At 38.4% G+C, this 14127-nt stretch overlaps 1 protein-coding gene across 1 annotated transcript; it reads left to right on the forward strand.

Moving 5' to 3' along the window:
* Window positions 1-5642: 5642 nt before the first annotated feature.
* On the forward strand, window positions 5643-11295 carry tubg1 (tubulin, gamma 1). Its single transcript, XM_059006581.1, is given in 7 exon segments — window positions 5643-5709; window positions 5910-5976; window positions 6513-6570; window positions 8147-8335; window positions 9320-9484; window positions 10267-10358; window positions 10360-11295. Coding segments are annotated over 7 exon segments (738 nt in total). The 3' UTR covers window positions 10460-11295.
* The last annotated feature ends 2832 nt before the right edge of the window (window positions 11296-14127 follow it).

Genomic DNA, 14127 nt, shown 5'->3' on the forward strand with positions numbered 1-14127 from the left:
AAAAATGTATCGCATCACCATCTTTTTTGAAAGCTGTAGGAAGTAAGGTAAACAAGCGTCTGTATGCAAAGTTATGCGATAGGCCATCTGTTTTCACTAATTATTCCTGGGGTTCACAGGTAAAACAATGGCTGAGAAATAATTCACAAAGTCTTCTTTAATGTACAGTTGTTTGAAAGCTCTATAGCGGCTGTAAATAACGTTAAAAAAAAGCCTTTTTCCGCATGCCGGCTGTGTATGCGCTATTCAGTACGAATCTCAAACTAATGTCAAATATCGATCATCAAGCTAACTTTACTGCGGTCTTATAGGATGCCTGTACTGGTTGACACAGCGGCTGTATCACTTCATAGGTGGGTCGGTGTAGGCCGGCACAGCAACTTTCCTGAAGACAGTGTGCAACTGCACTTTTTTTTATTTTTTATTTTATCTTTGATTGGATTACACCGTGTAACAAATTTTTTTTTTTTTTGATTCCTGGGTAGTAAGTGTTATTTCCTAATTGCTTATGCCTCAAAAGTATAGAAAATGGCTATTATTCCCCACAAACTTTGCTTTTATGACCAGGACAGTGATATTTTGAAATTTACCTATTTTCCAGAACATTCCAGATAGATTCAGTGCTGAGTAAACTTGGAGTAACTTCTAGAACTTTCCAGTAATATAAATAGTTGTATAAATACAGGGGCCTTAAGCCCACCAGTTCAGTTTAGTTCCAGCCGCCTAAGTGGATACATATCTGCATTTTTCTGAGATGGCATCAAGGTCATAGGAGACTTCAAAATGGTGGCATTCCTGATGGGTCTCCAAGGCGGTTTTACCAAGTTTCCCTGCTATCTTTGCCTTTGGGACAGCAGGGACACCAAGGCGCACTACCACAGGCGGGACTGGCCACAGCGGACCGAGTTCTCTGTGGGGAGGAACAACGTCAAGTGGGAGCCACTGGTGGACCCCCAGAAGGTGCTGATGCCATCACTGCACATCAAATTGGGCCTTATGAAACAATTTGTCAGAGCTCTAGATAAGGAGTCGGCAGCCTTCAAGTACCTTCAAGACTTCTTCCCTAAGCTGTCTGAGGCAAAGGTCAAAGCCGGTGTCTTCGTCGGACCACAGATAAAGAAGATCCTGGAGTGCAATGAATTCCCCAAGAAGATCACTAGTAAGGAGAAAGCGGCTTGGAACAGCTTTGTCGCAGTGGTTCGGGGCTTCCTGGGCAATCACAAGGCCGAAAACTATGTGGAGCTGGTTGAGACTCTGATGAAGAACTACGGCACAATGGGCTGTAGGATGTCCCTCAAAGTCCATATCCTTGCTGCTCATCTTGATAAATTCAAGGAGAACATGGAAGCGTACTCAGAGGAGCAAGGCGAGCGCTTCCACCAGGATATACTGGACTTTGAACGCTACCAAGGACAGTATAACGAGAACATGATGGGAGACTACATTTGGGGGCTGATTCGTGAAAGTGATTTACAGTATAATCGTAAATCTCGAAAAACTACTCACTTCTAAATCTTTTGTAGTCATGTTTGTATTACTTTAGTATAAATACATGTTAATTTGGATTCATATGTTGTTTTTTTCTGACTTTATGTGAATGAAAAGACACAAATTCGTCCGTTTTCTCATTGGAAATAGGTAAATTTCAAAATATCACTGTCCTGTGGGGAATAATAGCCATTTTCTATACTTTTGAGGCATAAGCAATTAGGAAATAACACTTACTACCCAGGAACAAAAATTGTGTTACATAGTGTTATTTTAGCAGTGTTCATTTTGTAATCTTTAAACAGAACTTATTTAGTGACCACGTTATTGTTCATTATTTGATTAGTTAGGCTTCTTGAGGGTGTCACCCTTTAACCAACATTAGTTACTATTATTATTATTATTATTATTATTATTATTATTATTATTATTATTATTATCATTATTATTTATTTATTTATTTCTTAGCAGACGCCCTTATCCAGGGCAACTTACAATTGTTACAAGATATCACATTATTTTTACATACAATTACATTATTTTTTACGTACAATTACCCATTTATCAGTTGGGTTTTTACTGGAGCAATCTAGGTAAAGTACCTTGCTCAAGGGTACAGCAGCAGTGCCGAATGCTTTAAATAAAACTATGGGAAAGCAGAAATGCAGTCCTAACTGCACAATACACAAAAGGAAGACCAGTTCTGAAATCAAAACAAGCCCAGAACAGGACTGGCCTGCGTGAGTGATGTAATCCAATGGGCCTGTGCATTGCGAGCCACTGCATATGGAAATCATATTCTATCTCTCTCCATTTCAAATATTTGAAGTACAGTATCTACATATTCATAATAAAGTTTCTCAAAAACAACATTTTTTTGTTTTGTTTCTACTGCCAACTAACATAACACAAGCTTCAACATATATATTAAATAATACTTCTGAAATTCAGAGAGAGGTTAAATACAGTCAGTACACTGTCAGCACAGGCTGATTGAATGAGAGCTATCAAGCTAAAGTATACACTCTGAGTAGCAGGTACACAGCTCTTAAACTAAAGTTAGAATTTGTCTACTCTGGTGAATTTTTACTGAGTCCTAAATGTTCAATTGACTACTTAATTAAAATACAGCCTTCTTGCAAGTATGTTGTATAATGTTGCCAGTAAAAAAAAAAATTACATTTTCAAACTGCAGGTGGCACCCTCGTGCTAGTAAATTGCTGTTTTGCTTGTACATGTAGTTAGGTATGCCTGTGTCGGCTTCTGAGTCATATTATATTGCATATTAAAACAGAACTACAACAATAAACTTCAGACAGGAAGCCTGTGGTTGTTCATTGCTTTGACTTTCGTTAGCAAAGTTAACCAATTACTTATGTTACAAATTATTATTATTTATTTCTTAGCAGACGCCCCTATCCAGGGCGACTTACAATTGTTACAAGATATCACATTATACATTATTTCACATTATACAGATATCACATTATTTTTTTTTTAAATACAGTTGGGTTTTTACTGGAGCAATCTAGGTAAAGTACCTTGCTCAAGGGTACAGCAGCAGTGACCCCCACCTGGGATTGAATCCATGACCCTCTGGTCAAGAGTCCAGAGCCCTAACCACTACTCCACACTGCTGCCCAAATATAGGATTGAATACAATTATAAGTGTGTATGTAGTTGCATACAGTATTTTGTGTGGTGTGTGAGTCATTTTTAGTTTCATATTTTTTTCCTTTTATGCCTTCTCTGCCAGTAGTCACGGTCATTGTTAGACCCTGGAGGCATACAGTAGCCATTTAAGGAGCCACAGTAGAAATAAGGTTAGAATATTTCTTTTTTCTTATGTTCCAGGTATTAGCCTTGGGATCACCTGTAAAAGGAAGAGCCTTGGAAGTTTGGCACTAAGGGACTAGAGGGTATATTTAGTTTGGAGATAAGAAATAACACTTTTTGGATAGTTGGGTAATCAGAAATATGCATTATAGTGCCTATAGTATCCTGCTTATAGCAAGGGATCACTGCAGGGGTGGGGGGGGCTTTCCTGATGAACTCCATATGCCTTTTTTGGGCAGGACAATCTTACAGTTTCAAAACAAAAAAAAAGTTTGCAAAGTTTTGTTACCAGCATAACCTTTAAAAGGGCACACATCAAAGGGCAGCCCACATGTGTTATCTGTGATGAAAAGGCTGCCTTGAAGCTTATTACAGCTTATTAGTTTTCATTCCTTTAAATTGCTAGACCTTAAAACAACACCAGTGACGTGTGTTGTGGCCTGATTTAGATGCACGCTACCATTTATGTTGCTATTTATAATTTGTTCATTTAAAAAAAAAAAAAAAATGGTGTCACTTGAACATAGAGTTCCTAGTGTGGGGCAGCTGCTGGATTAGCAAGACCATCATTTGCAGGAAATTGCAGTCTGTTTCTGGAGGGCTTTAAAGAGAAAGGGTGCCAAACTTGTGCCGTCACCTCAGAGGTACGTGGTGGGGTAAATGCATGTTTATTGCATATGGAAATCAAAGTAATATGTTAAATACATATTTAGTTTTAAAAATCACTGACCTAAGCAGTCCTGTTTTAACCCATCCACTTGTTGTGCATAAACTGGAGTTCCTGGTCCTAAAGGTGTCATACTTTTATTGTGCAGGGCTTTGTTCGCTGTCACTCTATTGCTGGTGAGACTGGGTCGGGTCTGGGTTCTTATCTGCTGAAGAGATTAAATGACAGGTTAGTATGTATCAATATTATTACAGTGTTTCAAGTTACGACTAGCCTTTTTGGGCTGGGCTTTTAAAAGTTATAAAGTACAGCTATTTTAATCTACAGTAGATACTAACAGTCATTCCACAATCTTTGTTAAATGCTTTAGTGATTTATTAAAAAGGTATTCTGATGCTTAACCCAGTAATGCCCAACTTTTTATTTATATTCTGTATGTATGTAACTAACATGCCTATCACATTAACCACGCACGCAGATCTTGTATTTTGCCCTAAGCAAGCAGCAAGCAACAGTGGACATAAATACTGACATTAAATACTGATGTTCATGGAAATTTAGCTTTGAAGAACCAGTGTTGTATTAAGTAAAATATTTCTTTGTCTACTAGAAGTTAGTTCAGACCTATTCAGTTTTTCCAAACCAGGATGAAATGAGTGATGTTGTGGTCCAGCCATACAACTCTCTATTGACTTTGAGAAGGCTGACTCAGAATGCGGACTGTGTGGTAAGTGAAAAACAGAACAATGACCCAAGAGGTTTCAGTTAAATGCAAGTATATCGCGCTGTAATGTTTTAAAACCAATACTAGGAAAAGGGCAGAGTATCAGTAAGTAATGCATTTGCTATATTGGGGTTAAATGTCATTTGTAGGACCACAATAGACCCAATTCACCATTATCTCTTTAAAGAAATGTTAGCATCATTTTGTTTTGTTGCAAAATTTTATCAGTATTCACCTTGATTCCATTAGCCCACCTTCTGACTTCTGATTGACAAGTTATAAACAAACTGGACTGTCAACAGCAAGATCTAATTTGTAATAAAGCAGCACACACGTGAAGACCAATCTGCAGAGTTTTTAAAAACGTTGCTTGTTTCTTTCCAGAAGAATTTTAAATGAGTAACCCTTCTGTGTGCAAAGTTGTGTTCTTTCTAGGTGGTGCTGGATAACACAGAGTTGAATCGGATCGCCGCAGACAGACTTCACATTCAAAACCCCTCTTTCTCTCAGATTAACCAGCTGGTGAGTACTTACTATGGTCATTCTTGTGGTTTCCTCTTGGTTGCATCATTACTCAATTATGGCTACAAGCTCTGGCTGTCATAGAACAGGCAGTTTTGGGGACCACATTAAAGCATTCTCATTAGTCCTTTTACAGTATGGAAATATGCAGTATATACCAATTGTACATATTAATGCAAATAGTAATCCAATCTGCCATACTTATTTTGCTGCAGTTTTTAAAAAAAATATAAATTCTGTGTATTGGTTTTGTAGTTTGGGCGTATACACAAATTAGTGAATGCAAGCAATTTACACAATACAATACATTCATGAATATTATAGAGTTATTAACCATCATCCATGCATTCGGAACGTGAAAAGGTATTGGGTTGCTAAAAAGTTGATTAAACTAATTATCTAAGAATGGGAAGAGAGCGAAAGAGCGAGAGACAGACAGAGACAGAAGAGGAGCGAGAAAGGAGGAATACAAGTAGGTGTAGGGAAATAAATAAAATAATGAAATAAATAAAATAAATAATAAATAAATAAGGTAGGATGATAAGATGAGAGGTCCTGGGAGATGTGGAAGTTTAAGTTCTAATGTATAAGGAAAAGGCATGCCAGGCTGTGTGAAATTTTTTGGTTGATCTATGAAGGGTATGTTTTTTTTTTTTTTTTCACGTCTCTTAGCCAAGGAGTATGTGAGGGCGGGGCAGCTCGCTTACAAGCGAACACAATCAGACATCAAGCTAGGAGGGTAGATGAGGCCAGAGACTGTAGTTCTGTCAAGGTCATGTCAGTGTGTGTTACAGCAAATAATGCAATCAGAGGGCTGAGATTAATAGGCTGTTGTACAGTCTGGGAGAGTCTCAAAGGTAGATGCCCAGAAGGGGGCTAGCTCCGGGCAGGACCAAAACATATGAACGAGGATAGCAGGAGCTTGCACCTGTTTTGCTGCAGTTTTAATCGCTTTACCTCCATCGCCTACCCTACTGTTTCTGTAACCAATGCACAGCACATTAATCCGCACGACATTTTCTGCGGTGCTGCACAAGATTTTATTTTGTTCTTGTTGTCAATTTTAACAAACATGCCTTTAGGACAGACTTGAGGCAAGCATGAAGAGAAATAAGAGGACAGTTGCCACTTTTGGTGCCACCCCTACTATGGCTTCAGTGAATTCCAAAATGCAACACAAAATGGTGGTTTTGCCTTTTGCAAAGCTGACCATTTTGTCTCCAATGCTATAAATTGACACTAGTATAATAATTCTTCCAGATTGCTGTTACACAGGTCTCCACGCCTTCACTTCCTCATAACTGCTTACACGCCTCTCACCACGGACCAGTCAGTAAGCCTCCACCTCTCTGTGTCCCTTCAATAGAGAATCCTGTGGCAACGTGTCCCTTCTCACAGTCAGAATGGTGCCTGCTTTATGCCATGTAGTCTGGTCTCCAGGGCTTCGGGCTATTACTGTTCGATTGTCTATTTTAGTTCTATTACTAGTGTAGCCCAGTCTGTGGTAAGCCACATTCATAGATTTCTTGGTAGTTCTTTTTATTTAGATTTGTAGGTGGTACCGTTCTGTTTTATATTTTTTCTAGAAGTTTGAAAAAGGGTTTAAGAATCCTGTCACCCATACTTATTACTGATTTTAGTTTAGACCGTTGCATATTTTATAAAGAATAAGTGTTTGTCTGACAGCCTTGTCAATTTTAACAAACATGTGTATTCATGTAGGATTTCCTTCATAGAAGGAGGCCAGAGAGTCAACTAAGCGGGTACCATATATCAAGCAGTTTGACTCTGTGCGATCTAAGTTCCTTTTCAGTGTCTTTTTAAACTAACTTATTTTAAACGCATAAAAGGGTTTCCGTTTTATGCTGGAATGTTTCCCTTTTTACTTTTGCAACCTGACTTGTGTGTGTAACGCATGCTACAATTCGTGGTTGGATTTTTATTTAAACTGGACACAATTTGGTCAAATCTTTAAAAAAAATCAAATAAAATACAATCTAAAGAAAGGGGTGCTTTTAAAGTATGTTACATTAGTAATACCATGTGTTTGGTGGTTTTCTATTACGTTTCAGATGAAGATTGATTCCCCTTCAGACTACAGGGATTTCCAGCATACACAAACTGGCTTTTGCTTAACTTGAAATAGCGTTATTTGTTTTAAATGCAATACATTAAGTAGGTGTGCCTTTGAAAATACACAACTTCAATTGAGTTACAGAGATTAACTCATTTTCTGAATTTGAGAAAGGATTGTTGGCAGTCAAAAATAACTTGTTGTTTGAATTTGGTGTATGTTGTTTTTGAGCCTATTATTATTATTATTATTATTATTATTATTATTATTATTATTATTATTATTATTATTATTATTATTATTATTATTATTATTATTATTATTATTATTATTGGCAGCAGTGTGGAGTAGTGGTTAGGGCTCTGGACTCTTGACCGGAGGGTCGTGGGTTCAATCCCAGGTGGGGGACACTGCTGCTGTACCCTTGAGCAAGGTACTTTACCTAGATTGCTCCAGTAAAAACCCAACTGTATAAATGGGTAATTGTATGTAAAAATAATGTGTAAAAAATAATGTAATTGTATGTAAAAATATGTGATATCTTGTAACAATTGTAAGTCGCCCTGGATAAGGGTGTCTGCTAAGAAATAAATAATAATAATAATAATAATAATAATAATAATACTACAGTGCTCCCCCTTTATAATGCTGTAGCCGTGAGCCAAAGTTATAAGACTGTGCTATTTGTGTTCAGCCTTATAACAAGAATACTAGTGCTGGTGTAATGGCATTATGGGGCATATGGGAGCCATGATGGTACCGTCTTATAACTGGTTCTCTAGTATAAAGGACTGCACTGTAATATAATTTTCTCAATTTTCCCTGTGATTGCCAGGTTGCCAGTATACGTAAAACCACAGTGCTGGATGTGATGAGGCGATTGCTGCAGCTCAAGAATGTCACGGTCTCCATCGGCAGGGACAGACACACCAACCGCTGTTACATTTCCATCCTCAACATCATCCAGGGAGAGGTGGACCCGACTCAGGTACACAAATGGGATGGCCCCCACAGCTTGCAGCAGGTTTTAAAAGGTTCATTCAAAAACGTTTATATAAGTACGGGATGCTAGACGGTAAATTGATTATTGCAGCAAATCATTCCATAGCTAGTAGATTTTCTTTCACCAATTTTCGTTCTAAAGGGTAAGATTTGCATACAAGCCACAGTCATAAAAGCTCTGAGCCTGAACCCGGTAGACTGCTGTCCTTCTTGAACCCTGAGGTATTGACACAGTTCCAGTGGCGGGGGGGGGGGGTCTCTCTAAAAGGATTAGTTCTTTAGAAGGAATGCAAATGACAGGTTGCATAAGGAGCAGATTTAGTGCCATGTGCTTTTGACACATTTAGGACAAACGGCGCTGCAGATGGATCTCTTCATTGTTCCTTTTGTAATCTAATTCTAAATGCTTTCTGATGCTTGTTTAAATGTTTGCAGTTATCCTGTTTTTGAATGTAATCCATTTGCTCATTGTCGGCAACTTGTTTGGCATTTAAAGCTGTATACGTCAGAGGTAGTTGTGGTGCAGCTGTGAGCAAGATAAATTCAGACAATGTGTTGTGCAGACACTACAAAATGTTGCATCACTTCTCCAATTCATAGCACCCTGTTTAAGTTGCAAGTTCATAAATTGATTGGCTAATAGCAGTGTAGAGCTTCTTTGGTATTTAAAGCACCCTAGGGTACTGCATATGATAAAGAACACTAAATGTACATCGTATTGTATGGGTTTTGAAATGGAATGAAACTGGAGTCTAGACATTCCACGCAGAAGAACAAATGAACTAGATAACCACTAAAGTATAACCTCCACATATGGATTGTAAATGTTTTACTAGCAAGTGGATGAGTGTGGCCATTTAACCACTAGCAGCAGGCAGGGTTGGGAACTGTTTTTACAGTGGTCCCTGTTGGGAATCAAATGCATATCCTGGAGGTGAAAATCAAAAGTTCTTCCCACTGCACCTACCACCTTGGGTCCAAAAAAGGAACATGTGGAATTCACAAGAGCTTGCAGCGAATCAGAGAGAGGAAGCTGGCCAGCTTTATCCCCTGGGGTCCTGCCAGTATCCAGGTGGCTTTGTCAAGGAAATCTCTGTATTTGCCTTCCGCTCAGCGTGTCAGTGGATTCATTATGGCAAACCACACCAGCATCTCCTATGAGTACTATACTGTGTACACTGGTGGACATCATCATAAACTGTAAGGGGATTTGAACTGACAAGTTGGCACTGGTTCAAGCCTGACCACTTTTTTAATTTTTAATTTTTTTATTTTTTACAGACCCCTAATTTTATCTTTTATTCTATGTATTCAAGTGACTACTTGAAACTGCAACTTGAAATCCAGTCTGCAGCCCACACAAGCTGTGTTTATATTCAAGGTTAATTTATAATTAGGGTTAATTTTTACTCTGAACAGGTGTGGCTCATGCATTAATTAAGCAAATAACATCCCAGCATGCTTAGGGTCATGTATAAAAATGCTGGACAGGCCTGGTTGCCTATAATTATAGCTAGCATGGCTGCAAGAGGAGACCTCAGTGACTTTGAAAGAGGGGTGATTGTTGGGGCGCGTTTGGCAGGAGCTTCAGTGACCAAGACAGCTCAACTTGCTGATGTTTCACGAGCAGCATTGTCTAAGGTGATGTCGGCATGGAACTCCGAGGGAAAGACATCATCAGCAAAGGGCAACAGTGGGCGGAAGCGCATACTCCAGGATCGTGATATCCGTGCATTAATTCGAAGTGCAAGGCAAAACAGGCGAGCAACTGCAGATCAATTGACTGCAAATTTCAACCTGGGGCGCGAGCAGCCAGTTTCATCAAAAACGTTCCGCTGAGAACTCCACAGAGCGGGATACCATAGTGGCCCAACGCCCTATTAAGTGACTTTACATTGGTGTTTCCATTTTTTGGTCCACTACCTGTGTATATATATATTTCTCACCCTGCAGCTGTTTGACAGAACATGCCGGCAATACGAGAAGCTGAGGAAGCGAGAGGCTTTCCTGGAGCAGTTCAGGAAGGAGGGCATTTTCAAGGAAAATTGACGAGCTGGACAACTCCCGGGAGATCGTGCAGCAGCTGACTGAGTACAGCGCTGCCCCACGGCCAGATTACATCTCCTGGGGTGCGCCGGGGCAGTGACCTCCCCACCTGCAGGGGGCGCAAGCAAGCATCGGCAGCATTTCAGTGAATGAACTGAAAACAACACATCCAGAAGAATTACACTGAGTGCCCGTGTCCCAGTCTTGCTGTTGATAGCAGATCATTATTCAATTGTTTAGGGTTAAAAGTATGGTATGTTGTCTGTCAATTGTTGCTTTACTGAAGAGAAAAGGACTTTCATTAGGTTTTTAGAAAGCCACTCTAATGTAACATTACTACTTCAGGACTCACGTTTAGGTTAACCAGGGAATATGGGATTTCAGTTTTTCTTCATCACATTGCCTCTTATCCCAAAAGGAAGTTTGTTTGCAAACGTTTTTTATTGCTTTAAAGTTGAAGTGACATCAGTTTTCCAATCCCAGAATACTTTCAGTACCATTTTTTGCTGTCCATAGAAGCTGATTAACTCTTTGTGTCACCCCCTTGTGTTGCGCAGTTAGATGGAGGTGAATGGCATTCTAATTGGAAAGGGACTCTGTCAGGAGAGGGCTGCTCTATAGTGTACCTTTAAACATTTCAAACTGAATAAAAGGTTTTAGAAATGAAAACATTCAACTGCACAACAAAGGAGCAGTGAAATGGGTAGTGTCATGTAATAAAATACATTTTAAAACATGTTACACCTTTTTAAGGGAATGTAAAACCATGTAATACTTATTCAAGCAGGAAGTATGTTTTTGTGTTTAAACAGAGGCGAGTTATTTTAAATCCCTAACAGTTTAAATCGAAGTTCTTAAGACAAGTGCTTGTTTGTTTATTTATTTATTTATTTATATTTTTACTTTGCCATGACTCAATAAACTGGGAATATTGTTTGTTTGACATGATGCCTGTGTCGATTTGGTATAACTTTTTCAGTAAAAGAAAACTACGTCACTTACTCAGATGAGCTATAGGACTGGGTTGAGATCTGTAATAGATCGATGCACTTTTTTAATGCTGTTGATGGATGTACTTATAAATAGGGCTCTTTGCTCATCCACTTGCAGTCCTGTCTTTAGCACTTTTAAGGAGACCGCAAGACAGGTTGGTGGGATCCAATATTTCATAAAGCCACTACTGATCCACTCAGGTAAACAGTGAAGTACTGTACCACTTAGACATGGTTTCTTTTGATTATGTAGTGCTACAAACAGCGCTCCAGATAAGGTTTTGGGTCTGGGAGTAACTTGCCCTCTAATTTTATCACTAAGAGAGTAAAATGTATTTCCAGGGGGTAAAATGCAACATTGAAGTCACGAGTAATCTCGATAAATACTGTACAATCTTTAATGGTAATAAGAACATAAGAACATAAGAAAGTTTACAAACGAGAGAAGGCCATTCAGCCCATCTTGCTCGTTTGGTTGTTAGTAGCTTATTGATCCCAGAATCTCATCAAGCAGCTTCTTGAAGGATCCCAGGGTGTCAGCTTCAACAACATTACTGGTGAGTTGGTTCCAGACCCTCACAATTCTGTGTATTTTCTGTTCTGAATGCCCCTTTATCTAATCTCCATTTATGACCCCTGGTCCTTGTTTCTTTTTTCAGGTCAAAAAAGTCCCCTGGGTCGACATTGTCTATGCCTTTTAGGATTTTGAATGTTTGAATCAGATCGCCGCGTAGTCTTCTTTGTTCAAGACTGAATAGATTAAATTATTTTAGCCTGTCTGCATACGACATGCCTTTTAAACCCGAGATAATTCTGGTCGCTCTTCTTTGCACTCTTTCTAGAGCAGCAATATCCTTTTTGTAACGAGGTGACCAGAACTGAACACAATATTCTAGGTGAGGTCTTACTAATGCATTGTAAAGTTTTAACATTACTTCCCTTGATTTAATGGGGTAGGCATGAAGGAGCCTTCCTTTTGAACTGCAATGTTACTTTTGAACTGCTGTACAGCCACGCCTGTGTTCTACAAGGTTCTTTATCGGCTCAGCGCTTTTTTTTCCCCAAGATATCACACTGACTCTGCAAATTAAGTACGTTACTTATATTTTAACATTCCATTTTTAAATTCAGCGAACATGTTAAAACTATCAAAAGTATCAAGCCATACAGTTAAATAAAAACACCCCAGCTGGACTGGGGTGTTTACGCTTCAACCTGTGTAGCTTCGAATTTTTCTTATGCTTACTGTGATTGGCTGCAAAGACAACAAAACTTGGCAGAGATTGGATAACGGTTGCTGGGTTGGTTGTTCTTGTGTACAGTTTCCTAGTAACTGAAGACATTGTATTCTGGGCGATGTAGTTGTTAGTGGAAGTTTTAGGGGAGCATTTCAGATTTATTAATGTGTAAAAACGGCAAGTACACAGATTATCTGGACCGCTGGCTACAAGCAAAGTGAAACGATTGAATGCTAGATAATATACAGGCTCTTGCATTCTGTAAGTGGAGACTATTGCTTTAAACAATTCCAATAGATAGTTTCTATCAAAAACTGATTTATTTTCAGTTATTAAAAGTCAATTCTACCGACCTTAATAAATTCCCTGCAAAGTGATAGATATACTCCATTTGGTAATTGGTATTGTATATGTGTTATGTATTTTCCGGGAGTCTTGATTCAGTGTTTAAAATGGAACGTGCATTATAACAGGCATCTTTTTTTTTTTTTTCTTCGATTTATAAAAGTCCTGATAAAATTGTAATCTGTTCTGCTAAATGTGTTATAGTAATACATTGTATATAATCTTCAGTATTGACATTACAATACTATAGTTCAGGGGTAGGCAAAGTGCAGCTACTTTGCAGTTTTAATTGATCAAGTGCTTTAGGACCAGTTTTAATAGGCTCAATGTAATAGCAAATGGCCTTTTAGGGCCAGCTAGTACAGTATTAGTAACCTCCCAGCATAAAAACACAATTAATTAAATTGTCATTTATTTTTAAAGTTTATCATCATTGCATATTCGAGTGGTTAGCAGTGTGGTGTGACAAATTTTATGCAAAAGCAGCTGTAAGTGCATTGTTACATGCCAGCATGTGTCAACATAGAATTCAATTACAAAAATTTTTGTGGTTCACTTAAAAAGAATATATTTCTTAATAGAGTAGGTGGCAGCAAGATTGATACATGATAGTTGTGGGAATTTGGTACATTTGCAGTGACTTGATTTGAGTCTCTTGATTTTCAATCTGTACCTTTGTAGAAATTCCCAGCATGCAGCCACATAATCCCCAGGGATTACCTAAAAATAATGCAATTTTGTATTTCAATGTTAAGATGCGTTTGAGCGGAACCAGTTTTTTTTTTCATTACTTTACACGGTAGTTTTAATAAAAGCAGCAGAAAAAGTTCACATTGTAGAATTTACTTCTTTGATACACAATGCGTTTGAGGCAACTCTAAGGTCTCTAAATCCATCATTTTAAATGAGACAGCTTTCATAAAATGTGGAAGTACTTTGGGCTTTGTCAAACTCTACCACTAAAACCTGCGTCACATAAATCGTGCATTTATTCAAAGTAAAAGACAGGTGCACTTCCTGTTTTTGTGCTGCATGCTTTTTAAAGCAAGGATCTAATGTTAAATGTATCTGATGGAAGTCAGGCATTGCTGAATTCGTTGTGCAGTCCACACTTGTCAAGCCACTTCTTGAAATGTTTATTAGCACAATGCAATGGTCTCCTTGATCCAAATGTTTTTCTCTTGTTTCTGAAA

The sequence above is a fragment of the Acipenser ruthenus genome, chromosome 33 (assembly GCF_902713425.1).
Source record: "Acipenser ruthenus chromosome 33, fAciRut3.2 maternal haplotype, whole genome shotgun sequence".
Lineage (NCBI taxonomy): Eukaryota > Metazoa > Chordata > Actinopteri > Acipenseriformes > Acipenseridae > Acipenser > Acipenser ruthenus.